Below are 26,311 nucleotides of genomic sequence, written 5' to 3'. Positions count from 1 at the left end.
TATCTTCCCCCAAATCTAGTGCTGATGGGAGACATTGCTGACTCTGTTTTGTCACTGATGGCTGCTCCACTGCCCCACTTTTACCAGTGGAGAATTCATTATGAATGTCTATAATCCACCTCTGAAAAAAATTAGCCAGGTTAGTTTAGTTATCTTAACCTAGAGGATTTTGTTTGCAGCAGTCAGGAGATTGATAAGCAGAGGGAGGCAACGATAAACAGCTCCTGTTGACCAGCTGGACACAATCACAGTATTTTTCTATTGCTAAGGAGGCTGAACTGAAGTGCCAAACTCCAAAATTGTGGAGATCTTTCCACATGTGTGACCTGTATGCTGCTTCAGGAACTTTTTATTTCAGTCAAGAAGACATAATTTTTTAACCTCTGGCCTAAACACAGCATTGTTTCATTTGAGTTTAATTAGGGCCCTTTTTGTTAATAGTTAGCAGATAATATACAATGTCAGGGCCCAGGACCACACAAAATAGAGAAGTAGTCGCACATAAACTACAGCAACATTCATGAAAAAAAATCTGTTGCCTGTTCCCTAATCACTGCAAGGAACAGGATACAGGAATAGAAGTTCTCTCTCTCCTGTTGAGTACAAGCTGGAGACATAGGCTTGTGTGAACCTTACAAACTTCAGTGGGGCTGAGGGCCAGGTGCTGCTGTGTCAGGGAAATTCCAAGCACAAATCCAAGCTGGGCAGAAAATTGATCAAAACTAGCCCTAGGGAGAAAGATTTGGAGGTGTTTGTGGATGAGAAGCTCATCATGACCTGGAAAAGTGCACTTGTGGTCCAGAAAGCCAGCTGCATCCTGGGCTTCACCAAGAGAAGTTGAAGTTCACCATCAGGTTGAGGGAGGGGATTCTGTCCCTCTGGTCTGCTCTTGTGAGACCTCACCTGCAGTGCTGTGTCCAGCTCTGGGGCCTCAATGTAAGAAAGGCCTTTTGTAAGGAGTCTAGAGAAAAACCACTAAATCACAGGGCTGGAGCACCTCTGCCATGAAGACAGGCTGAGAGAGCTGGTGCTGTTCAGCCTGGAGAGAAGAAAGCTCCATGGAGACCTCAGAGCACCTTCCAGTACCTAAAGGGCCTAAAGGAGGCTAGAGGGGGATATTTTATAAGGATATGCTCGATAGGACAAGGATGAATTGCCTTAAGGTGAAGTGCACTGTCCTTCTATTCAGTGCACAGTCCTTTACTCTCTCTGCCTCACTGGGTACATTCCTCCTGTGGAAGAAAGGGTCAAAGTTTGCAAGCTGCACTTGTCAGCAGTCAGCAGTGTAAACTTTATTTTAGTTGGAATCTGATAATGGTCTCCTGAAGCTCAAAATAACAAAGACTCCAACTCAAGGCATCAACATCTACTACCATTTTAATCTGATAGAAAGACAGCAGAGGCCGTGAGAGAGTTCAGGAGACTGTGCAACTGGCAGAGTCAGAAGAAAACTACTGATTTGAAACTGCGATTGAGCATTCCCCTGTTGCCATTTTTCCTGCCAGAGCTGTCTTTCCCACAGACCAGGGTCCCTTGATCTCTCAAGCCACAAGTTCAACCCTTAGTCAAACAGTAGGTCAAGCAGCACAACCGTAGTGTATCTTTCTTGCTGCAGATATTAAGCTTTAGGGCCCACTTGCTGAGCAGCTACAACCTACAATTTACAAGCCCTGGCATCCGTCCTGTGTTTCATGTACCATGACTGGCTTTACTAATTGGCTGAATAGCATAATTATGCATTCAACACAAAAATGCATGCTAGTTTTGCATTTGGCATGTGTATCCTTGCCATTCTTTGAGCTTTTTTAGTTTACCAGGGAGTTCTGCATTTTAAGTGAGTAGAGGGTATGTAGCTCCCTGCAAGTGCTCCTAGCTTCAGCTGAGCTTCACTCTTGTTTTCACTATCAGAATGAGCAAGTCTCACCACTCCTGAACTCAGTATGAGGCATATGTGGTAACTGATACTTTTCCTCATAATTCTAAAAGTGATATTAATTTAAAGAAGTACTGTGCATTCAGGAGTTTATGGTTTGGATCTTTTTTCTCATCTGCGCTAAGAAAAGGAGTCCTTTTACCCTGTAATCTTTTCACAATTTGCTTTGCATAATTTCTCTGACTACTTTGGGTTGGTTTTTATCTCCTTCCAGCTTCAAACCTTTGATTAAAATTAGATCAAAGTGTGTGTTTTCAAAATTGAGTAAAATACTCAGCTATTATCAGCAATGCCCTTGTAGAAGTATCTCACACTGGTAATACCTTAGTTCTAGCTGGAAAAGCCCAGGGTAAAAGAACAGGGTGGCTGATGGATGTGGCTTTGATTTTGCCAGGGAAGGACTTAAAGGAAGATGAGTCTTTTGGGCTACTGATCATCTCAAGAGCTCTGAGGTCACTCTTTGGGTAGGAAATGAGATGATCAGTAACAGCTAAGACTGAGATGAGGTTTGGGTTGGAGCAGCTTCTTCCACCTTCTCACATATGTGACTTTGCATTCCTGACATGCTTTACTTCGGATCTTGCATGTCAGGCCCATTTTTCTCTTGACTCCAGGTATTCTGAGGAACATTTGTAAGACTTCATACGATGCCTTTGGCTTTGTGGTTGAGTTGTGTGTGTGTGTGTGTGTGTATGTATGCATGCAACCACACCTCATCTCGCTTCTGTTTCACCCGGATGAATGGTAATTACTCAGCCTTCATATGCTGGTTTTCTTCCAAGGAGTTTGTAGGTGAGATAACTCAGGGATGCTTTTGCAACCTGTCAGCAAGCAATTTCAAAATGTTTGTATATAAAACAGATATGATCCAAGGGGAACAACTAAAATTCTTGTGTAGTAATGTCACTCTTTTCAGCGGCCTCCACAGCACACAAAGCTGATTCATAGAATAGAACAGTTTGGGTTGGAAGGGTCCTCCAAATACCACCTAGTCCTTTGTTGCTGCCTGTTCTGAGCTTCCCTTCCCCCTCCCCAAGACAAGCCAGCACTTGCCTCTGCCATGTGCTCTGACCTCCTTTGTTCCAAGCGCGGGCAAAACCAAACGTAACTCAAACTCTTTAGCAGTGTCTGATGGGCCGGTCACCCCGGGTCTGGCCCCAGTCCTCCCCTTTCCCCTTCTCTGAATAAAGAAGGGCCCAAGAGGGGGCCCACCCTCTTTGGCTTTGCACCCCTTCTGCAAACACCTTGTCTCTGTTTGAAAGCTTCTAATTGCAGGAATTGGCAATGGAAGGCTGTATTTCTGCCTCTTTGCTTCTGCTGGTGGTATCAGCTTTGCAGCTACCATTTTGCTGCTTTCAGAGCTACTGAAATGCTGGATTGCCCATGCTACCTCTCTAGGCTGCCCGACGCTTTCTAAGGCATTGAACTACGAGCATAGCCGGTAAAAAGCTGTGAGTATTTCCACAGTCCTTTCCCTCCCTGCAGTGAGCAGGGACATCTTCAAGTGGACTGTGGTGGCCGGTTGACCTGTGGTTCAAGAGACAGAGAGAGTTCTTGGTAAGACAGTCGCTGGTGCCAAAGACCTACCGGTTATGGTGATGGAAAGGAGCCTCTCCCAGGATGCCTTGTTTGGTTATGGTAATGTACCCCAGCTATGGTTCCCCGGTTGGCTCCTGGTGTTAGCCACACCCCTGTACTTAAGCTCGAGCTGTCACGTGCTCAGGGTCATTTGCCTCTAGAACCCTTCACAAGTTGTAGCAATAAACTGCTTTCGTGGAACTCTACACAAGGACCCTTCTCAACTCCTTGCCATCGGCTTAATATTACTGAAGCCATCCCTGTGTCTGTGTGCTTATGCATGGGAGCCACAGAACCCTAGGGGACTCAGTAATAGTGGACCAGGTGGGTCACAGCCCTGTCCAACATGACAGTGAATGTTTCCAGGGATGGGGCATCTACCACCTCCCTGGGAAACTTGTGCCAGTGGCTCACCACCCACATTGTAAAAAATTTCTTCTTTATATCTAGTCTAAATCGACCCTTTTTTAGTTTAAAACCATGTGTTGACCTATTGCAACAGGCCCTACTAAAAAGTCTGTCCCCATCAGTATTGGGTTTGTGTGGCAAGGCTTTGGTAGCAAGGGGCTACAGTGATGGCTTCTGTGATGAGCCCTGGAAGCTTCCACTGTGTCTGACAGAGCCAATGCCAACCAGCTCCGAGATGGACCCACTGCTGGGCAAGGCTGAGCCCACCAGTGATTGCAGCAGCACCTCTGGGACAGCAGATTTTAGAAGGGGAAGAAAGATACTGTGCAAAAGCAATTAGAGCCAGACTAGAGAGGAGTGAAAAATGTGTGAGACGAACAGCCCTGCAGACCCCAAGGTCAGTGCAGAAGGGTGGAAGGAGGTGCTCCAAGTGTCAGCAGAGATTCCTCTGCAGCCCGTGGTGTAGGCCATGGTGAGCACCCTGGCTGCCCAGAGCAGTATTCAGTTGTCTGAAAACAGGCTCTGCAGTTTCACTTCAGGTGTTGGGAGAAGTCTCACCTGGCCTGCAGCTCTTACGTCAGAGCTGGACACAAGTGCTGCCCTGTACTGGTTTGCTCTGTCTAGAGGTTTTGGACACTCCATGAGCTCCCAAATGGCACTGGCTGTTTTTCTGTTAGGAAACAAACACTCTCAGTACAGAATAATTCAAGTGCTTAAAGTTAGGTGCTTATCACACTTTAGGATGTCTGGCCTGATCCCAGGACGGCCTCTGTGTTGCATATGGTAATCCTATGGCAGTGAAATCGGCAGTGAAGAAGGTTAAACTGAAAAAAATAGTTGCATTGTGGGAGAAGATGTCAATTTTTGGCTTTGTTTGTCACTATCCAAGTCTATTTTAATTTGTAATAAATTATTTTTCCCTAAGTGGAATCTGTTTTCAGATTGCCATATGATGCTAATGGGCAGATAATATCTCTGTCTTCACTTCAACCCATGAGCTTTTTCATCTTATTTCCTGCCTCAGTCTTGTTGTGGAGAGCATGTGATTGAAGACAGATTTACACTGTATGTTACACTTGCATTTAATTGTAACATAATATACTCCACCTGTGGCCAATCCATGGCGTGTAAGAACATGTCACAACTAACAACTTACAGTAATAGGACTGTATTTTAAGTGGTAGAAGCCACTTGGCTGCTGCTCGTTGTTCAACCTCAGCATTGCTAGTGCCCTTGTCACTTTAAAAAGACATACGCATAGAAATAAATGCATTTCATACATTCTTGCTGTTGCTATTCTTGCCTTCTTCCTCCACTGATGTTATTATCATGTGAGGTCTAATTTTGATAGTAATCTCCAAAAGCCCTTGTCACTTTGCTGTCTATTATGTGCCAGTCCTACACCTGTGGTGCTATATAAATGCTAATAATACATCAATATGCTCATTCTTTTTGAATTCTGTAGGTGGAATTCCATCTGGTTTGTATATGTCAATTCAGATGCTGGTGTGAAATGTCATTGCTGTTCAGAATTTGTGATGGCTTATGAGCAGTTGGGAAATGACAGGAAAAAATCACAAAACTGGACATGTTTATCATTTGAACAAAGACATCCAGCCCTATGCTTAAGACAGTGGCTGTGACTGGTGCAGAATACCCAAGTGGTGTAATTTTTCTCTGAAAAGCCTTAGTTTAAGTAATTGGGACATTAACCAGTCTTTTCTGCTTTTTCTGAATATTTTCAGCTCATCAAAATGTATTTAAGAAAATTTTGATACTCGGAGTACTGAAGTTTCTTTCACAAAATGTATCTACTTTGTCCTTTGGGAGTGAGTGGTAGGAATATGGAGCAATCCCAGCCTCCCAGAAAAGCGTTCCTGCCTTCAGCCATATAACTGGTCTCAAATGGGTGAGTCCTCAGTTCCAGAAAGGTCAGTCTTGGCTTCTGTGTCCCCATGAAGGGACTCAGCAGCAAGGAGTGATGTGCAAGGTCAGAGCAAGTTTGTGCAAAATGTAACGATTCTATGAATGTATGTTTTGACTATTCCTTGGGCTGCAGTTGTTTCCTTCCCCATGAGGTACTGATGGATTTGAATAAAGTAGACTAGGAAAACTTGGTCTCGAGAACCTTGTAATTTTAAGTGCAAGTTGCTAGAGAACACAGGAAATAAATTTGCAACTTTTCCCAGTTGCAAATTGGATGATATCTGGTAGTGTTCTTGCTGGCCAATCTAAATTCTGTTCTCAGCTGCTCCATGTATACATTCCTTGCTAACGATTAATGTTACCATGGATCAAAAAGGGAAGCAATTCAGTGTTTCATTGATAAAGAGAAAACAAGTTTTCCCTTAATTTCATCTCTTGGCCACTTCCACTGGAACACATTGTGAACAAGCCTAAAGCAGGAACTTTCAAAACCAGAAACTCCTAAAAACTAATAGAAATTAGCCTCTTAAGTAGTATATGTGCATTGCGTGATGCACAGCCTGGATACATATTTGTTACAGAAGATACACATGCAGCTACACAGGAGCTGTCTGGTGGGGTGAAGCTAAGAAGTGGAAGAGTTTTGTTTCATTTGGAAAATTGTATCATCATCACCTAGTGATTAAGGCTGGTTAGGCAGCGTGAGAGTTGAGAAGCAAAGAAGACAGGGATAGCCCTGGGGCTGTGGGTGGAAAGGGGAGGAGGAGAAGGAGGAGGAGGAGAAGGAGGAGGAGGAGGAAGGCAGCTGCTTGCCAGCCCTCAGAGCCTGCCAAGCTGCCGGCCAGTGCTGACCGTATGGCCAGGAGCAGGAGCAAGGCCGCCCTCCGTGCGTGGCTCGTGTGCCCGGGGCTGCTCGGCTGTTTCTTGCTGGGCTTTCTTACAGGTGAGTGCAGAGACCCAGGGGCTCAGCCCCCGGCTTCTTTCCCCTGCACATACTTGTGTGCAACGCCTGATGTGATTAACTCACCATCAGGGAGATTATAGTGCTCTTTAGCGACATGGTAAAGTACCCGTCCCACTGCTTTTTTTCTAAGAAGTTTTCTCTCAAGCGTTTTTGGTCTTTAGGGAGTGAGGAACAGAGTGGCTCCGTGCTGCAGCTCAGGACGAGCCCTGGTGAACTGGCAGCTTCCCGAAACAGGCAGCCAGGCTTTCAAAGAGGAAAGGTTAATACAAGAGTTTGAGACTTCAGCGATTGCAAGATCTCCCAGATTGTTAAAATTTTTATTTCCTGTTTTTTACTGAAGATATATTTAAATACTCCTATTCAGTTGCTATTTTAGAAATTAAGAGTAGAATGTAGAGAAGGAGGAGGAGTTTGACTGACAGCCAAGTTACTGAAATTTTCATCATGCACAATGAACTTTGCTAGAGATTCTTTTCTGATGTCACTTGCAGCATTTGATTTTAAATCTAAAACTGCATGTCCTTTTTAAACTTGTGTTGTAACACAAACCTAAGGCTAAAGCATGAAAGAAAAATCCATGAGGGCTATTAAATATATAAAATATTAGTTTAATTTAGGAGATCCCTGAGCGGCAAATTTCTGGTACTTGTGCTGTGCTTATACATTTCCCTGAACATCATCGTTTGGCCCTGCTCCAAAACAGGACACTGGGAAAAATGGACTTTTGGTCTGATCAAGCATCACTCTTCAGTTCAGAGAGTTACTACAATTGTATTTAAGTGTAACAGATCATATATACTGTGCATGTGACAGCACGTATATTTGTCTTTCTTACAAAAAATTTCCCAGTTTGGGATTGTCTAGCTATAATAATAAAAGGATTTTTTTTTTTGGTTGTTATTTTCTTAAGACAAACTCATACAGTTGATATACCCTCTCCTACTACTATTTATGGTTAATGAATAAACATTTTAAAACTGGATTGGGTGACAGTTAACTTTATTCTTTTAATTGTTAAATAGACTAAACCCACCCTTCCCCAAGTCTGTAACTATTACAGTGTTGTCAGGGTGGCTGTTGAGTCCTAGACCTTCCATTTAAATATGCTAACATATATGTTTTAAAATATATGCATAAACTAAATAAAGTAAATTCATCATGAGTATCAGGAGTTCAAACCTCACACTGCAAACAGTTAATTGAGAATTCAAACTATAGTTTAAAATTAATGAGAGACGAGTGCCTTAAAAAGGGGATTTACCAGGGATTTAGGGTGTAGTTTTTTCATTATGTTACTTCTAGGCATTTCAGTCAATGAAATATATTTTACTTTTCTGCTTCACTTCTCTGAGCCTACAGACACTGACAGAGGGTGTTCTAAGCTCTGCTCATCCTTGTGGTTTTAACTGTTTAGTACCACAGGTGGCACCTGCGCTCAAACATGTGAGGACATTCTTGCTAAGTCGGAAACTTTTCAAATGTGTTTCAGGATGGTTTACAAAACTGACGGAGAAAAACCCCAACTCTTCAGATGTCCGTCAAAATGTGAGACAGAAACTTGTGGCTGAAATGAAAGCAGAAAACATCAGGAAATTTCTTCGGTAAGCCTTGTGCATCCTGTTTTTTGAACAATGTTATCAGGCAAGAAAGCCAGAAAGTAATAACATCAGCTCCAAGGAAGGGCCTCTGAAAGCAGAGCTTTTAAGATGCTTTGGAAGTATTTAGTTTGTATGGAATGTCTGAGGGAAGAAGAGAGAGGCTTACAACTCTTCTGTTCCCCCTTCCCCATTTTTGAAGTTGCCTTTTTGAAGTGGCTGTACTGTCAAGTGTACTTCCCTCAGCTGCATTACTGCCAGTGCTTACCAGTCTTCATGATTTCCCATCTTCTTGGTTTAAAGAAGCATGCCTGTTTTTTCTTGCAAGTGTCTGAAGCTCTAACATCAGATACCTTTGCTTTCTTTCCGACTGAGATGATTTTACTGTATTTGGGATACAATGATTGACATGAATTACATCTGACTGATCATCTGCTCAGTGTCTCCTTAAACTTTCCATTTGAGCAGCTAGTCTGAGTAGAAAATTAATCTGTTAAAAATTAATGCTACAGATTTGCAGAGCACTGAGTTGCATATATACCTACAGCTGATATTTCCTTTAGTGTGGCCATACTGGATAATGTGCTGTTAATTGGGAGCTCTGACATCCCATTATACCCTGTCTTCTGGTTTAGAGATAAAGGGCTCTGTCCATGGTCAGTGTGCTTGTACAGTTGATTAAGGTTTGCATGATGCAATTGTTAGTAAATAATCTTTTTTTGCATCCCAGTGCATCCATGCAGTTCTTTCAAAACATCTAAAATGCTAGGGATAGAAAAAACCTTTTTTTTTCCCCACAGAAAATGAAAAAAACACACATTATTGTGTATATTTATATTTTCTACAGAAGAAAAAATATATTTATGTGAAAAGTAAATATATACAAACTCTGGTTAGAAAAGTGTTGGTATTCAGCGTGTAAGTCAGCAGCTGCAACAAGAACATCAAAGGATTACTGACAAATTAGATTTCTATACATTTATTCTAAACCCAAAAGGTTTCATACCTAATATCAATTAGCTTTTTAAGTCTACAGGCCTGATCTTATTTTGTATTTCTTGCTTTCAGTACATTGCAGAGTTCCTGAAAATTATGTTTGCGTGAGAATCTAGGCAACACAGCATGAAACAGCTCTGTAATTATGCCAAAGTCTCTTGGCTGTGGGACATTAATGGCTTCTCATTTGTCTGCTTGCTTTGGTGATGGGCCAAATGCTTCATGCTGATTGGGGTTTTTTTTGCCTAAATTCAAATAAAAATCAGGAACTGCAGAAAAATTGTATTAACACACTATCCAAAAAATTTGTCAAAAGCATAAAAAAAGTGAACTTGAGAATTTTGGTCCATATTCTTAGTTTTTCGCAGTACTAAATCTGCTTTTATCAAGTGGGGAAAAAATCTGTGAGTCTCAGAAAATGCAGACACTTTGGTCTTAACATTGTATCATAGCTCTGAAAAGGATTAAACTGCTTAGAAGGGAAAATGTGGAAAAAAAAAATCATCATGTGTGTTTTTCCTGACGGCATATGTAGTATTTAGTACACTTAAAGAATTAAAAGGTACTTAAAATGTTTGTGAGAATTAAAGTGCAAGAAGACAACAAGCAACAAGGTTTGGCCAAGGTTGCTCCCAGATTTGGTGCGTACCCACACAGTTTAAAGAGCGGGGATGGCAACAGCACAGAGGGTGTGGTATACTTAGAGAATCTGGATGCATTCAGATCTTGGGGCCAGGTGGGACTCATGTGAAAGACCTTGATATTATGATTGCAATGTTGCTGTAGTTGAGAGGTTCTGATGATTGAAGGAGGCCGCAGGTGGCTGAAAAAAGGCTGATATTGTGCCCCTCCTTTAGTAAGGGCAACCTGGAGAGACCGTGAGCTGGTTGGCTTCAGGTCTGGAAGGGCGACAAAACATCCTTCTGGAATCTGTTTCCAAACACATGAAGGACAGAAATACAGTTAGGAACAGTCAGCATTTATTTCCTATTTGTTTGTGTGATCAGCACGATTGCATTCTGTAAGGAAATGACTGGCTACATGCATGAGGCATTATAGTGGCTGTAACATCCTTGACTTCAAAAAGGCTTTGAATATCATTCTCCTTTGGAAGCTGAGGAAGTACACACTGCAGAACATGGGCTGAAAACAGTCTGAAGTGATATTAATCATGGTATTTGCTACCACTTATTAATGGTAATTAATAAGTAATTGCTGGTATCTGACATCTGTGGGGCAACCATTGACAAGTAGCCTGTTGGGAATTGGAAGCTGATGCTGAGTACCCGGCTGACTGATGAGCTTTCACCATTACTTACTTGTTCAGTGGGCCGAACAAATTGCAGACAGATTTCTTTAGGGTAGTCCAGAGGGACTGGATCCTGTTCCTGACTGTTTATCACCAGTATGTGTTTTCTGATATGGAAGTAAATGTTAAGAAGGATTTTGTTACTCAGGCTTTTGAAAAAGAAGAAAAAAGAGCAAACCTATGCAGATAATTTAATGTAATGATTTTCAAGATAAACTTATTAGGACACTTTATGCCCACAGTACAAATCCATCATCAGATACCAGAATTTTCTGGAAGGCTCCTTTCTGAATGTGTAGCTCTCCTATATTTATTTCTGCTTCTTGCATACTGCTAATGTTCTTTTGCTGAATATTTGACACTGATTTTCATTGCTTGTGTGTAGATGTGGCCATTCCTGTCATGCAAAGAGAAAAGTTCAGCTGACTTATTTTAAGGCCTGAGGAAAGATCCTCTGCTCTGACTATATTTTCTACATGTCATGAAGCAGACTCTGATGAGCAATCATGTTATACAGCTCAAACTTTAACACTTTACTGTCCATGGAATGTGTCTTGAAGATTAGCTTTATACACACTGATCATATTTCACTGTTGTATCTCTCTGCATTTGATGCTTACTAGTGGTTTTCTGTTTTATTCTAGCGCATTTACCAAGTTGCCTCACCTTGCAGGAACTGAAGAGAATCTTCTTCTTGCCAAAAAAATTCAAGGCCAGTGGAAGGAATTTGGACTGGATTCAGCAGAACTTGTTAATTATGATGTGCTTCTTTCATACCCAAATGAAAAGCAGCCAAACTACATTTCAGTAATTGATGATCAAGGGAATGAGGTGATCTTTTCAATGACAAAACTATATTTATGTAAAACCAAAAAAACCCCAGTGACTTCCTGTTAAAAAAACAGTGTCTTCCTCTGTATTCCTACCTACTCAGCTCAGCATGTGCTTTATATTATTAAAAAAATCCAGTGCAAAGGGAATTCATATTTAGAAATGGTTTTCCAGGCTATGCAGAAAACACAGCAGAGTGGCTGAGATCTCAGTGCCTCATAACAGAAGAGCAGGGATGTGTGGTGAGGCTGCAATTAACACCAGTAGACCATAAGGTGTTAGAAGAGTTCAGCTTAAGGATATATCTAGGCTAATCTCCTGCTTCCATAAACAGCCTTAAGTGGATGCACAGGGACATTTAAGAACAAAGAAATGTACTTCAGGCATGCAGTTCTTCCCAGTGTCCTGCTGTTTTCAGCTCAGGGCTTTTCCAAATGTGCTGCAATTAGTCTCTTGAAAAAATCCTTGTTAGACCTTTTCCAAGTATTTATCCAGTCAGTGACCCTCATTACATCTCTCTTCCAAGTACTTATCCAAACCCTGCTTGAACATCTGTACAATATTTGCTTCCACAACATACTGAGGTAAGGAATGCAGAGATATTGTCAATTTTATGTAGTATTGCCTTGTTTCCCTTGCTCTGAACCTGATTCCACTGGATTCCCATGGTGTCTCTGAAGTTAGTGTTGGAAGTACTAATGAACTAGTCAGTCTATAGACATCTTCTCCCTTTTGAATACCCAGGGAAATAAAGAAGTAGATGTAGATTCTGACAAGGAGCCTGAGCAAGGAGAGGAGGTGGAACTGCTAGAGAAGCATCATAGCATATAGGTAAGGATGAAGAGCCAGGATAGAAAGTAAGGAATATGTGCTCAGGGATGACATGAGCTTAGAGGTGAAAGAATGAAGAAATTCTTCCAGAAACCCTGTAACAGTGTCTCAACTATAATCTCACAAGGTGACAAAAGGTGGTCATGAACCTTAAAGCAACATGAGTTTTACAATACATAATGATAAAAGGCAGTATGTTTAACTGGAGCATTACTAGAAGAGACATGAAGAAAATAATAATAATAATAATAATACAGGTGGGAGAAACCACAAAAGACATCTGGGATGGCATGGATGAACCAGGTGTGTTTTACTGTCCCCACTTCTTGGCAATTTTCAGTTACTTCTTTCCTTAGGTTTAGGCAGTGGCTGATGAACATCTTCTGACACGTGATCCATCTCTTTGTATTTATATCTGCATTCTATTACAAAAGTTCAGCTCTGGATCCCTAGCTGTGTGTTTGTTTGAACTTGTGTGCTAGTTAGAATTGTATTTTTGCTAGCAATTTATGAAATTTATAGTTTAAACTGCTGAAAAAGCTAACTAACTTGGCAAAAGCCAAGGCTTTTGATATTTTTCATCCATAGGACTGCAGTATTTTGAAACAGTAATTATTTGACAAAGAGCCTGATGCACAGAAACTGAATAACTGTCTCTTTTGACTTTAGTTTAAACTATAACTAGCATTTGCTTAGTGTGTGAATTTGTGCCTGGAGTGTTTGACCAAAGACTACCGTTATTTTTTTGATAGGTTTTCAATACATCATTGTTTGAACCACCTCCACAGGGGTATGAAAATGTTACTGATATACTACCACCATATAATGCTTTTTCAGCACAAGGAGTGCCAGAGGTAAGAAAAGAAATTATGTCAGGGTACTATTACTTATTTTTTGAAATACTTTCTGGGACAGTTGCTCCAACTTCTCAAAATATTTGTTGTATTAGTTTTAATTACCATTTGTCTTAATTAAAGAACACTTAGGCACAGATAGGCCACATATTATGCAAAGGTTAGAAGTCTTTTATGACCAAAAAAAGATCTTTCTTAAGTTGCTAGAACTCTGAATCACATAACAAGTGAAATGTTTTTATCTTGATGGAAAATTTAGGATACATTTCAGATTGCTCCATATTATTCAGTCATATGTAGAGGAGTTGTTTAAGGCACAGGTAGAAGTAGCAATATTTAAATCAAGTTGGAAGACATTTCAGATTAAATGAATGCCTTCAAAGGCCACAAAAGTTCCTCACTTAATCTGCTAATTCATTATGAAGCAGGTCAGGGACAACATTGCATTGGATAAATAAATGAAATTATATAGTAGTGAGTGTTTGTGTATGCAAAGCATGCCACTGCTTTGTCACAGCCAGAGAAGTTTGTCGGTTTAGCAAAGTACATTGGTTTATTTTCCAGCCTGTTTCTAGGACTGTTGCTAAGTGTGGGATAATATCCAAACATCAGAAGCTCGAGCCAAAGCTTCCTAAAGAATATTGTGGGTGGATATCTTTTGCTATTGTTTTTATGGGCACTGGATCTCATTTGTAGAAATGAAAAAAAAAAAAAAAAAAAAAGAAAAGTCCTCTATGATACATTGTGAATGAAACTGTATTTCTGATAATGGGTATTTTGTTTGTTCACTGGCCAGTTGCCACAACGTTGCTTTTCTTTTCTGCCCAGGCAGAACTGGTGTACGTGAATTATGGTCGTACAGAAGATTTTTTTAAGCTGGAGCGTGAAATGGGAATTAACTGTACAGGAAAGATTGTCATTGCCAGATATGGGAAAATCTTCAGAGGAAACAAAGTAAGGGTTGTGCTTTAATTTTTCCTCCGTGGGTCAGGCACTTTCATGGTAGAGCTTGAGGGAAGCAGTGAGGGCTGTTTGTTGGAACATATGAGCAGAAGGAAGCCTGCAATGTATCCATTGTGACTGCAGTCTAAGAATAACTTCCAAAACAATAAAACCAGATGAATGTATTAAACTCCTGAGACAGAGATGACTGCAAACTCCCTAGGCAGTTCTTGCAAGAGAATAGTTTAGGCAACTGAGTAGTTTGTACAGCCAAGGCTTTTGATATTGCCATCCATAGAACTGCAGTACTTTGAAATAGGAGCGTTTTGACAAGGAGTCTGATGCACAGAAACTGAGAAACTATCTCTTCTGACTTTAGACAACAAATCTGGCAAAATTTGTGATAGTGGGGCAGTGGGGACAGTGCCTCAGTTTTATGAGTGAGGTTTTGTGCCTCAGTTTTATGTTCTGTGCTTTATTTCATAGCCTTGAGCTATGACTAAAGGTTTGACACAAATAATGAACATATTGTGTTTCACTGTGCTTGGTCCTTCTGCTGAATCTGGGGTAATTTTCACTCTTTCACATACTCATCTTCTTGCATGGAAGCAAATCTCAACATTCAGATTTATTGCTGCATTAAAAAAAAAAAAAAGCCACATCTTAAAAGCAAATAATTTCACAGGTTAAAAATGCCATATTAGCAGGAGCCCAAGGGATCATACTTTATTCAGACCCTGCTGACTACTGCGCACCTGGAGTAGATCCTTATCCAAATGGCTGGAACCTTCCAAGTGGAGGAGCCCAGCGTGGGAATGTTTTAAACCTGAATGGGGCTGGGGACCCTCTGACACCAGGTTATCCTGCAAAAGGTAAGTGAAAGTTCTGTAGCCTGGGCCATCAAGTACTTTATAAACTGGTGCTGAAAGTGTGTCACTAGAAATTCATTTATTTTCAGTACAGATGCAGAGGAAAAAGCTGCTTGAAATTATTATTGACAGTGGTTAATTTCCTATTACATAGCAAGTTCTATCTGTGTCATTCTAACTGGTTTCAGTTAGGCAGGGGAAGAAAGTTCCTAGCAGAATCTTTGTATCGTCCCACCCTTGTGACACTTAAAAAAGCAGGGTGTGTAGGTTTACAGACTGAGAAGCAGCAGAAAATGACTGAGAATTTATAGCCATTTTAAAATATCTGTGTTTCTCAAGAGGACCGGTTTAAACTAGATTGTACCCTACCATCAAAGAGGGCTAATAGCTTTACATGGAGGTATGTTTCCTTGCTGATCATAAATTCCAAGCAGAAAACCAGTTTAAACTCCTTTTTAAGGGGAATTAAATTCCTGTAGCAAAAATAATAGTATCCTGGAGTCTTTCAAAAGTTGGCACCATGTGCTTGTCTTGTCCTTGTTGGCATCCTAAACTCAGTCTGAACTAGGTTGCCTGCCAGTGCTGTCTGCTGATGGGATGGCTGTACAGGGGTGCTTCTGGAAAGCTCATGGGCTTGTGTGACCACTGTTGGGGGTGTAAGACAACCTAAAACCAGGTGAGATTGTGTGTGCCAGGCCTACCAGACTCAGAGGGACATTGCCTGTCTTCAACCCAGGTAAATGCATCTGTGGATGTTCTCTGTACCTTGTCAACCAGCTGCACAGGTGCCATCTTCACCTCACACACCAGCTTGGTTTCCCCACAGCCAGCCTAGAGGAGAAGTTATAATATGGTTGGACTGCAAATGTAAGCTTGCATCAAGCCTGGGGACTTCTTTTGCACAGCTGTGCAGATGCATTCCTGGGTTTGTGGTTCTGTCATTACAGTTTGGTTTCCTAGAAGCAGTATGTGAGAAATGATGTAAGAATCAAAAAGAAGCATATATGCTTGTGGCTGCACTGCTCAGAAGTGTTTCCAGTTTGGTAAAAGTTGCTCAGAACACTATAAACTTGACATTTTGTTCTGGTTTCTCAGAGTACACTTTCAGATATAAAGTTAACGAAGGTGTAGGGATTCCCAAAATCCCAGTTCATCCCATTGGATATCATGATGCAGAAGTATTACTGCGGTGAGTATACATCAGTCCTCCTCACCAGAAGTCAGTATTCCCAAATGTATAGATAAATTTTTCACATTAAGATGGCAAAATCTATGCTGTTACTTGTATTTGCTACTCTTTTGTAGTAATGTGTGCTTCACAAAATGTGAAAAATTCAAAGCAATCTGTTTTTTGCAATAATGCTTTTAGGAATTTTGTAAAGCCATCTTGGTTTTGCTGCAATAATTATTAAGGGAATTTAAGATTTTAGCCTACTTGTCAACTGCATTTGTCTTGGTTTTCACTTCACAGCACAATGGGAGGACCTGCAGCACCAGATAGCAGCTGGAAGGGAAGTCTCAATGTGTCTTATAACATAGGGCCAGGATTCACAGGCAACTCTTCTACAAGGTCTGTTTTAATACTTGCCTGTTTATACAATATTGCAAAAACAAAAAAAGAAAAAAAAAAAAAGAAAAAAAATCCCCCTAAAGGAAGGACTCTGAAATGATACATCTAGAGAGACTTGGGAGAAATTTGCTACCTTCTGCTACAGTTACACTTGGTGATAATTATTAGAATTTGAAAATAAATTACATTAAAAAAAGATCATAGATTAGCAGATCAGGCCACATTACAATGACATTTGGCAATAAATTGCAATAAATCTAAAGATCACTTTTGTGTGACTTTTCCACATAAAAATAGTTTCAGTTTACATGAGTTATTATTCAGTGAGGACTGGTAGAGGACCTCGATGAACAGGGTAAAAATGCTGTATCATTATCACTACTCCATCTCCTGGATAACAAGAGTATGTCTGAATATTTAATTTTATAAAGACTTCATTTATCATTATTCTTTCCTGCTCTGCTTTAACACTAGCTGAAAATGAATAAAGTAGGAATAACTAAATAAGAAAGCATATTTGACATAATTACAGCGCTGTTTGGAGTATCTTGAAGAACAACAGTGAGAAAACAATATGATTCATCCGCAAAACTTTATTATTGAATTCACTTTTTAACATCTTCCTACTTGGCAGAATAACATTTTTTGTAAATATGGATTAATTCTGCACATAACTTCTTTCTCAGAGTAGTTCCATATCAAAATGAAGCTTTTGATTCTAGGTAGAAAGTCACTTGCACATGGAAAGTGTGCACATATACGCATGCCCAAGGCACTGGTGTCAGTTATTTTCTGGGCAAAGATCCAGTGGCTGTCCTGAAGTAGGTTTTGATTTTGACAGCCATGCAGATCTGCTGCTGAAAAGATAACTTCAAATGTGAAACTCCTGAGGTTTTGCCAGACACAACCCCCCCATTGTTTGGTGCTTTGTTTCTCCTACAGGTTAAGGGGGATGAATACTGTATTCATTTTATCTCTCCCAGTACCTGGATTCCCTTTGTTTTTATGACATTTCACAAGTGGATTTTATTGGTGGGGGACAGGGAAGAAAAACCTGTGCTTCTCATAGAAGGTTTCCTGCCTCTAATGGAAGATTATCTGCCCATGGCAGGGAGGTTGGAACTAGGTGATCTTTAAGGTCCCTGCCAACCCAAACCATTCCACTATTCTATGATTGACAAATCTTGGTCACTTAGGTCTGCTGTCCTAAACAGAGATTTCAATTTATTCCTGGATGAATATTCCTAATGAACTTTTCTCCAAGTTCTATATTATTACATGGACCTGTGCTAGAATATCAAAATGTATTCTTTATAAACATATGCATATCCACAATTATCATTTTGGTCAAAATGTAAATGTATTTTTAATTACTGTGCATGTTTTTCAGTTTACTCCTCTAGTACACAATTATCTGATTGGCTCCCATAAATAAAAATTCAACAAATTCTGTAAATCTTTGCAAATTTATAGACTGGACCAGCTTGTAGGGTTTTTTCTAAGGCATCACCAACAGGCTAAGCTGAAATAAAAAATGGGACTCTGAGACAGCATGACAATGCTGAACACACATAAAAAACACAAAGCAGGACAGAGGCACAAACTCTGGTTTATATGTTAATATTATTGGCTTTTTTATTGGCTTATAAGTCAGAAATGGATATTCCACACTGCCTTTCATTTCAGAAAAGTCAGAATGCATGTTCATACAAGCAATAAAATAACACGAATTTACAACGTCATTGGCATCCTCAGAGGAGCTCTGGAACCAGGTGAGCATCAGGTGCTTGATGACTTTAATTCCTTCTTTATTTGTGTTTGTTGAAGTTGTACTTGTGTTGTAAGAAGCTTAAAAATTTTTAAATGCCCATATAATATGGAGTCTTAAGAAATTCTTAATAGTTTTTCTGTCCTTCCCATCACACAATTTTTCATTGACATTCCCAAGAATGCATTTTAATGGGAATGCTACAATGGTAGATGTCAGAGATTTTTTTTTTTTATGCTGCCTGCCATTTTACAGGTTTCCCCTTACATCAGTCATACATTTTGCCTTTGCAAAATTTAACATCATCCAAATTACAGAAAACTAGTGATGATTTGGGACCTTAACATTATACTGTTGATACTTAGTAGCAGGTCATACACATGAAAGACTTTTAGATGGAAAAATATTTATTAAATATTTCTTGTCTTTAGTTGCATACCTCAGTAGAGTAAGCGAATGATTGCAGATTCCCTTTAAAAATAAACTTGTAGCACTGGTATTGATCTTGGAATTTCATTTGATACCAGTAAGGATGCAGTCAAAAAAAAATACAGGTAATCCATGTGCATTTTTAATTATGCATTGATGGTGTATGTTTGTTTCCAGACAGATATATTATTTTAGGTGGTCATAGAGACTCTTGGGTGTTTGGTGGCATTGATCCAACGACTGGTGCCGCTGTTCTGCAAGAAATTGTACGGAGTTTTGGTAAAATGAAGATGGAAGGTAACTTACTACAGGTGTAAAGTAATGGATATGGAAAACAGAAGCTTTAAGGGACAGTGTTTTCATAAGCTGCTGTATTGATTTAACTTTTCACCTCTAGAGAAAGTTTTATTTCTCATTATGAAAGATGCAAATTCATTGAAGAGATGCATATGTAGCATTGTGTGGTAGTTGGGTGAATTTATTCCCTCATGAGCGTAATGGTACCCTCTTAGCTGTGCAGAATGAAAATATTGGATTAAGAAGAAATGCCTCTACAATAATGTATTCCTCTAAGGATTTTTGAGAGGATTTTTTTACTGTTATATCAGTTAAGTGCTGTTTTTAAAGCAATTTCAATTAACTGTAGTTAGTCGATTTTTAAGTTGCATTTTCAAGTTTAACTATGTGATTGCAGGTTGGAGACCTAGGCGAACTATTATTTTTGCCAGCTGGGATGCAGAAGAATTTGGATTATTGGGTTCTACAGAGTGGGCTGAGGTAAATAAAAAACTGTGTAAAGCAAAGCAAAACTTGGAAGTGTGTTGCAGGTGGCTGCAGTACCCAGCATCTATTCCTGGACTGCAATCAAAAACTTCAAGGTAAAATTGGAGCACAACAGACTCCTTCAGGTGCTGTGAGGCACTCATATATTTATATAAATTACCTACCTACCTACTGTCTTACAACATAAGTGCACTAACTCTTCTAAGATTTACAAATCTCCTTTGATTCAAAGCTAATATTCTGCAGTGGTCTCTATGTGGAAATCTACCCCATCATTTAACAGAATGATAGTATTTTATATAACACAGACCAGTCCGTTTTCTAACTCTCTATTTGAGAAATTCCTTAGTTTCTCTAAATTTAAGTCCAGGTCCTGAGGCTGTGATCCATCAGCACACCAAGCCCTTTGTATGAAAATCAGTCTTAGTGGGCAAAGCAAAGGATAGGTAATCTGTGAGTGAATAACTCAAAATTCCTGTGAATTCCAGCATTGTAGAGTCTCAGGGGCAGGACAGTCGATTAATTCTGTAGGAGGATCCCTGACTATATTCCTGCCTGAGAGAAGAATGTTGGAAAATTCAGAAGTGAAGTTCTGAATACTTTTATCTTCCTTTTCCTGTTGGGCATGTTCAGTTCTTAGTGGATTTGTTCAACCCCAATAAGAAATATAGGTCTTACGAGAGTTTTCATTGCTTTGTCTGTAAAATCCAAATTAGAAATAGAGCAGGCAGAAAATTGCCTGATGAAACACATTTCTGCCGAACTATGTCAATTTATTAGTATTGAATGGTTTAATAGAAATGTGTTGTCTTGTTCTTCTATTAGAATTTTATTTACAAGTTAATATTTAGCTATGTGAATAGAGTTTTCAGAATCTATAAAATAAAAAATTTTAATCTTTTTAGTTTAGTTTATTGGCATGTATTTCAGGAAATCACAAAATTACATAGCAAAATGGCACATGTCAGAGGAGGTAACAAATCCAGAAATAGGCTCCCAAACACCAAGGGATTCCATCATTCTTCTGTTAACAAAACTGAGATTTTTATTCCTTCAGATTTGCACTAATTTTTTCACTCATAAATTGTTTGTCTTCCAGCTGTAACAGAGTCTCTTCATCTTACTGTTGGTTTACGAAACATTAGAGGAAGAAAAAGTAATTTAAATTATTTTAAATCATTTACTGAGAAATTTTAAGGAGTTGGCATTAAAGTTGCATCCCACCTGAACTCTACTGGTGGCAAAGTGTGCTGTATATAAAACTTTATTTGTGATTTCTTTGCCTATGTATCTCTGCATACATTTACATGCTGTCAAGAAAAAAAACACACAGTTGTTTTAATTATGAGGCATACAAAACAATGATACTTAAAGAATCAATTTCTCTTGAGCAAGTCATTAATAAATTAGGGAGTTTTCTTACGTTCTGTTTGTTAAATATTGCTACTGCTGTTCTGTGATGAGTTTTGTTTAATAATTTGGTATCTAGTAATCTGTCATTCGTTCTTCCATGAAATGGCAGCCGTATAAGGTTAGAAAACTGCAAGTGCAGTTCATATTTGAACCTGTGTTTTGATATTATTGTTTCCTTGCTTCATCTTGGTGGTGTGCATTACTACTCTTTTAGGCCTAAATTAGATTCAGTTTCCTAGAGACATTCCTCACAGCTTACATTCCTCTTCTCTGCAGCTGCCAGATCTGTCATGTATTAAATCTCGAGGAAAATTAACCCATGATATTCAACATCTTCTGTGTAACAGAAAGAACTGGCAGCATCCTTTTGCTACACAGATGATCTCCACTGCTCATAAACAAAGGTCTTTCTTTTGCTGCAAATATGATTTAGCATACAGGCAAGGCCCCATGTAGGCATATACAGGCTTGCTCCCTCCCGTCATGTTCTTTTGCAGGGTCTCCTCTACTGGTTTTTTTAAGATATTAATTTCATTAATGTAGTGTGTAGCTATCAATTACCAATTAAAGTTTTAGTTCCCATGACTTACAAATTGTTAGTTGGGTTATAAATTGAATGAATCAAGTAACAATTGCTAACCTAATTAAAATATCTGTCACAAAGCCAAAACCTCGTGGAATACCACTTACTGAGTAGAATATCAATTTCAAACATAATTACATGTTTGCAAAAAAAATAAACAAGATGTGTGTATACATTTAGCATGAAAGCAATGCTTAGGGGACTCAAAATAGTCAATCAACTGCATTTTAGTAGAGAATTTCAGGCTTTGACTTATCCCTTTTTGAAATGGAAGGCTGTAGAAATGACAGGAGTGCTTGGTTTATCAGTGTTAAAATTGAGTTCAGTGCTGGGAGCACATATGAATAACTAGGGATTAAAAGCATGGAGGAATTCTGGCTGACCTCACAGTCACATCTTGCATGTTCAGAAAGTCCTGAAGTGCAGAGCTAAAATGCATGTAATAACCCTATTTTACCATGTTACAATTCTTTTCAATAATTTTCTTGTTCCATCTTGCTCCTGTGTGATGCAGCAGGCAGCACCTACATTTTGTGGATGTTTTCCACAACAAATTAAGTCCCAGAAAGGAATAGTGAATTTTATGTGCCCAGATCATTTACCCATCTTCAAACAATATAATTAGTAAGGTACACAGTAGTAATTATCCTGACTCAGATCTTAAAGGCAGTGCTGTAAAAAAACAGTGTACTTAACATGCTCTTGACTAAATTCCACTAATCGAAAGTAACACATTTACACATTTACAACCCTAGGAAAACGTCAAAGTCCTTCAGGAACGGGCAGTCGCTTACATCAACACAGATTCTTCTATAGAAGGTGGGTCTTTTATTTTTAACCTTACCTTACTTCACAGATGTAATTTTTAATAGTTCTCTGTGAATTATTTATTGCTTGAGATAGGTATTGTGCTGTACAGAATAAGTGTTAGAAATACAGAATTAAGTGGAGAGAGAGAGCAATTTAAATTTTGATGCTGCTTTCTTTTGCAAAGAGTGCCATCCATGAGCTGCAGTCCACATGTCTGAGTCAAGAACGTCTCCTCTGAAGGAGTTTATTATTCTGTGCTAAGGAACTGAGAATTCTGTATGTTAAACTGTCTCTTAACAGCATTAGCTCTAATTTACAATTGTAGTTTTAATATATGACAGTCTGCTCCTTGCAGATCACAGCCAGCTCCCTTCCCTGTGGCGTTATAATATTTTGAGACAGTAAATTATTATGATTATAAGACCTCAGGCTTACACTTTGTGGGGGTGGGAGACGCTTTGGTGCTTTGAAACAGTGTGCTCACCTTTGTTGATTGCCAGGAGCAGGGAGTTATATATTTATTACAGCAGGACTTTTCTAGAAAAATAAGCACTGAAGAGTGTTTCACAAAAAACCCTTATGCACCATTATCCAACTATGGTTGTCCTTCAGACTATGAGAAGAATATGTCATTCAGGAATGCTGCTTAGAAATTGGCCTTTTTTTTTGAGGGGGCCCAACACTATGATCTGTATCACAAAATCCTTCTGAAAATAGGCTGTGCTTTTTTACAGAAAGACCTTTGTTGCTGTTGTCTGTGCTGAAATAATAGAAGAGTCCTGTGAAGCTGCTCTGCATCATAACCTCAGTTATTCAGGGCATTACTCTTCCCATGTCAAACCCAACTTATTTGGGCTTCCTGCATGTGAATAAAATGGATATCAACAGGCATATTTAGGAACTCTTTTTATTACTGTCAGCTGAAAATTTTGTCTGTCACAAAAGGATTGGAAAGAAAGAAAAGCCAAACCCAGTTTCTAAATGCTCAGTTGGAGTTGGGGAATAAGGAGGGTTAGAGCTGTTTCTTCATTTATGCTGCCTACATGCTGTGTAAAAAGTAGAGCTGAATTTCATGCCTAGAAAATCTCACAAATGAAATAATGGCTTTACAGCTGCTTCATATTCTCACCATGGATTGTAACGCATATTTTTTAGTTGGTTTGAAGCCAACATGCTGCTGCCTTAAAAATTTTCTTCTAAATCTTGATTATTCAAACATGTCTCTTGCTTCATGCATTAAAGAAAATGTGAAAGCAAAACAACTGGAAAAGAAGTCTGTAATAAGGAAAAGAACACCATGTTCAGTGTGCTGGTTTAAGTATCTTGGACATTTTGTTATGATCCAGTTTTAAGGTTCTTAGAAATGCCTCTGCCCAAATTAAGGTGCAAACGAGACCATATGCCAGTGACAATACTAAGGGTTTTATTTGATGGTAAATATGAGAGAGAGAGAGAGAGAAAGAAAAAGAGAAAAAGAAAGAAAGAAGAGAGAAAGAAGTAGAAGATAGGTGGGGGGGACAGAAAGAGTGACTGGGACAGAGTAAGGAAAATATCACCACTCCGTGGATCCCAATGATGTTGGTTGATCCTCTCCAGCTGGTCTCTCGGTGGTGAAGGTCCCCCAGAAGGCACAGAGCCCCATGGGTGTACATGCTCAGGCTGGGTGGGCATGTCTGGCCATGTCCCCCTGGGGTGGGGTCGGTCTCTCACAGCAGACTCTGGGTCTGTTGCACCACGTGCAGCCCTGTGGGGCCAAGCCTCTCATGTGAAAGTCCCGTGGATGTGCCCTGTGGGGCTGGGGGTTCCACAGCTGGGCCAGTTTGTGTAACAGAGGATGGGTGTTTATTGCCTCTCACCAGAGGTTGCACCATGCACCCAAAACCTCCTCCTCTCCCCTCAGGTGGGGGGAGTCTGTGTAAACCTGGCTTCTGTGAGCTGTGCTCTCCCCCCACCCCAAACTCAGCCAGGGACAGTTGCAGCTGGTGGCTTTGGCCTTTTGTAGATGCACACCTTTCCCTCAGCCTGAGATGACTGAACAATGCATTTCCCTTTATCTAATCAACAGTTTGACTTTCAGCTCAAAGTCCCACTCTTCAGGGAAGCTTCTTCAGTTGTAGCTTCTTTATAATGAGCAAAACTTTATATCAGTGTTTGAGGCATGAACTATTTTCAGTCTCTTGACACATCCCTCACCTGACTGAGCAGTAAAATCCCCTGTAGACACATAGCATCCATATACTCTTTTGAGATTTTGGTTTTTTTATTTATGTTCTTCAGAACACTTCTTATACCACTTTTTGTACAGCAAATTATTTCTATTTATTGTCCTATGGCAATGAAAAGAAGCAAAGCAGGTCATTGTTTTAAGCACTTTTGTAACTTGAATTTCCAGTTCTCATATTCTGACTCTCCTTGGAAGTGGTATTTTTTCCATCACCTTACTTTTTTTGCCTTCGGTTTAACAAAAGCTTTGGGAAGTGTATGAGTGACAAGGGCTTGTAGCTAATGAGGGATAATTAGGCATACTTTAGAGCTATGGGAAGGCTTAATTACATTACTGTGGATGTACTATACCCAGTACATCATCGTCATGTAGTGGCAGTAACTCATACAGTGAGACCATGCAGTCTATTTCTGTATATATTCTGAGGCAAGATATGAATTCCTCCCTTAGAGTCAAAAAGTTTATCTAAGAAAGGACTGCTGGGTTTAATCCACTAAGAAGATAATGCCACTGGTACATGAAGGGAAAATTTCCATATCTTTGTTTTATTTTCAGGTAACTACACATTAAGAGTTGACTGTACCCCTCTTCTCAACAAACTGGTGTATAATCTGACAAAAGAGGTACAGAATCAGTCTATTTTTTCTGCATTTCTAAGAATAAGTAAGATTCCAAGTTTATTTGATGAAATTGGATTATTGAATAATGTCGGATTTATTTTATTGCTGCGCTGGAAGAATCTTGATCCCACCAAAATGAATAGCAAAACATCCCATTGGCAGTAAACAGCCCATGCTCACAGTTCCTCAGTATTCTTAAAGGGATTTAAACATTGACATAAGTGAGATCTTATTTGCAATATATAGTAAAAATAATAATAATAAAAGCAAGATGGCAAAACGCTTCAGCAAGATCCATTCTCTAAAGTGATAAGCATTGAAGGAAAAAATTTTCACATTGGCTAGCTACCATTTTCTCTCTGTCTGTTCCCCTGAATCTCCTCCATATCTCACTGAGCCCCTGAAATATGTGATAAATACTGAAGGATTGAGAAGGTTTTGTAACAGGTCTGATGTATGGATTTGCATGATTACAAGTGCTCTAACCGTGACTCCTTTACTTTCACCTCTCAGGATACTTTATCGTAAGGCTGAAAGGTTGTGATCCATTAAAGCATGGAACTTTATTGGCCATGTGAGGAGTTAACCAGATTAGGCACCTCTCATGAGCCACTGCCACCATCCTCAGATGTGGATTCATCTCAGTTAACAGAAGACAGCTCTGTCTGACTTGAGCGACATGGGCTCCCTGTAAAGGCATTGGGTAGAAATAGGTGCCTTAAGGATGAGATTAATTTGACCAAATGTGGCTGTCTACCTTTGTATGTGCAAAGGTAGACAACCTGTACTATTGTATAGTACTATATGTACTGTTTTCCCCCTGATCTTAAGGGAACTCAGGTCACTTGTTCCAGTGTAAAAATCTGCCCTGCAACAGGACTTGGTAGGATGACTCCAGGTACCAATCTCCCATCCTGCCAGATGCATTCATCCTGAGTTATTTTGAAACCCAGTATGCTTTTACCACCTGAAATGCCACGGTTTAGATCTGGCGAGATTTATCTATGCTATTCCCATTATTTCCTTTCCTTTCCTTTCCTTTCCTTTCCTTTCCTTTCCTTTCCTTTCCTTTCCT

The 26,311-nt window shown here is 39.6% G+C and overlaps 1 protein-coding gene and 1 long non-coding RNA gene across 6 annotated transcripts in view; both read left to right on the top strand.

The window, feature by feature from the left end:
* Positions 1-26,311, top strand: part of LOC121662649 — a 787,841-nt gene that overhangs the window by 573,296 nt on the left and 188,234 nt on the right. The gene's annotated exons all lie outside the window — the stretch shown is intronic.
* Positions 6,655-26,311, top strand: part of LOC121662644 (N-acetylated-alpha-linked acidic dipeptidase 2-like) — a 31,761-nt gene continuing 12,104 nt past the window's right edge. Inside the window, exons 1-13 of one of the 5 annotated variants that reach the window (XM_042024022.1) lie at positions 6,655-6,788; positions 8,299-8,410; positions 11,354-11,540; positions 13,160-13,225; positions 14,054-14,179; positions 14,853-15,039; positions 16,132-16,225; positions 16,508-16,606; positions 18,293-18,378; positions 18,981-19,100; positions 19,498-19,580; positions 22,338-22,401; positions 25,172-25,239. In XM_042024022.1, coding sequence (XP_041879956.1) covers positions 6,701-6,788; positions 8,299-8,410; positions 11,354-11,540; positions 13,160-13,225; positions 14,054-14,179; positions 14,853-15,039; positions 16,132-16,225; positions 16,508-16,606; positions 18,293-18,378; positions 18,981-19,100; positions 19,498-19,580; positions 22,338-22,401; positions 25,172-25,239 — 1,380 coding nt within the window. In that variant the 5' untranslated portion in view covers positions 6,655-6,700. Of the gene's footprint in view, positions 6,789-8,298; positions 8,411-11,353; positions 11,541-13,123; positions 13,226-14,053; positions 14,180-14,852; positions 15,040-16,131; positions 16,226-16,507; positions 16,607-18,292; positions 18,379-18,980; positions 19,101-19,497; positions 19,581-22,337; positions 22,402-25,171; positions 25,240-26,311 lie in introns of all 5 variants that reach the window. The other 4 variants (XM_042024023.1, XM_042024021.1, XM_042024024.1 and 1 more) reach the window with 4 other exon arrangements.

This window comes from Corvus kubaryi, unplaced genomic scaffold, assembly GCF_017639235.1.
Source record: "Corvus kubaryi isolate FWS band 111438036 unplaced genomic scaffold, C.kubaryi_AGA036_p1.0 37260, whole genome shotgun sequence".
NCBI classification, from domain to species: domain Eukaryota; kingdom Metazoa; phylum Chordata; class Aves; order Passeriformes; family Corvidae; genus Corvus; species Corvus kubaryi.
The sequence above is the reverse complement of the archived record's forward strand: the minus strand, read 5'-3'. Positions and strand labels throughout refer to the sequence as shown.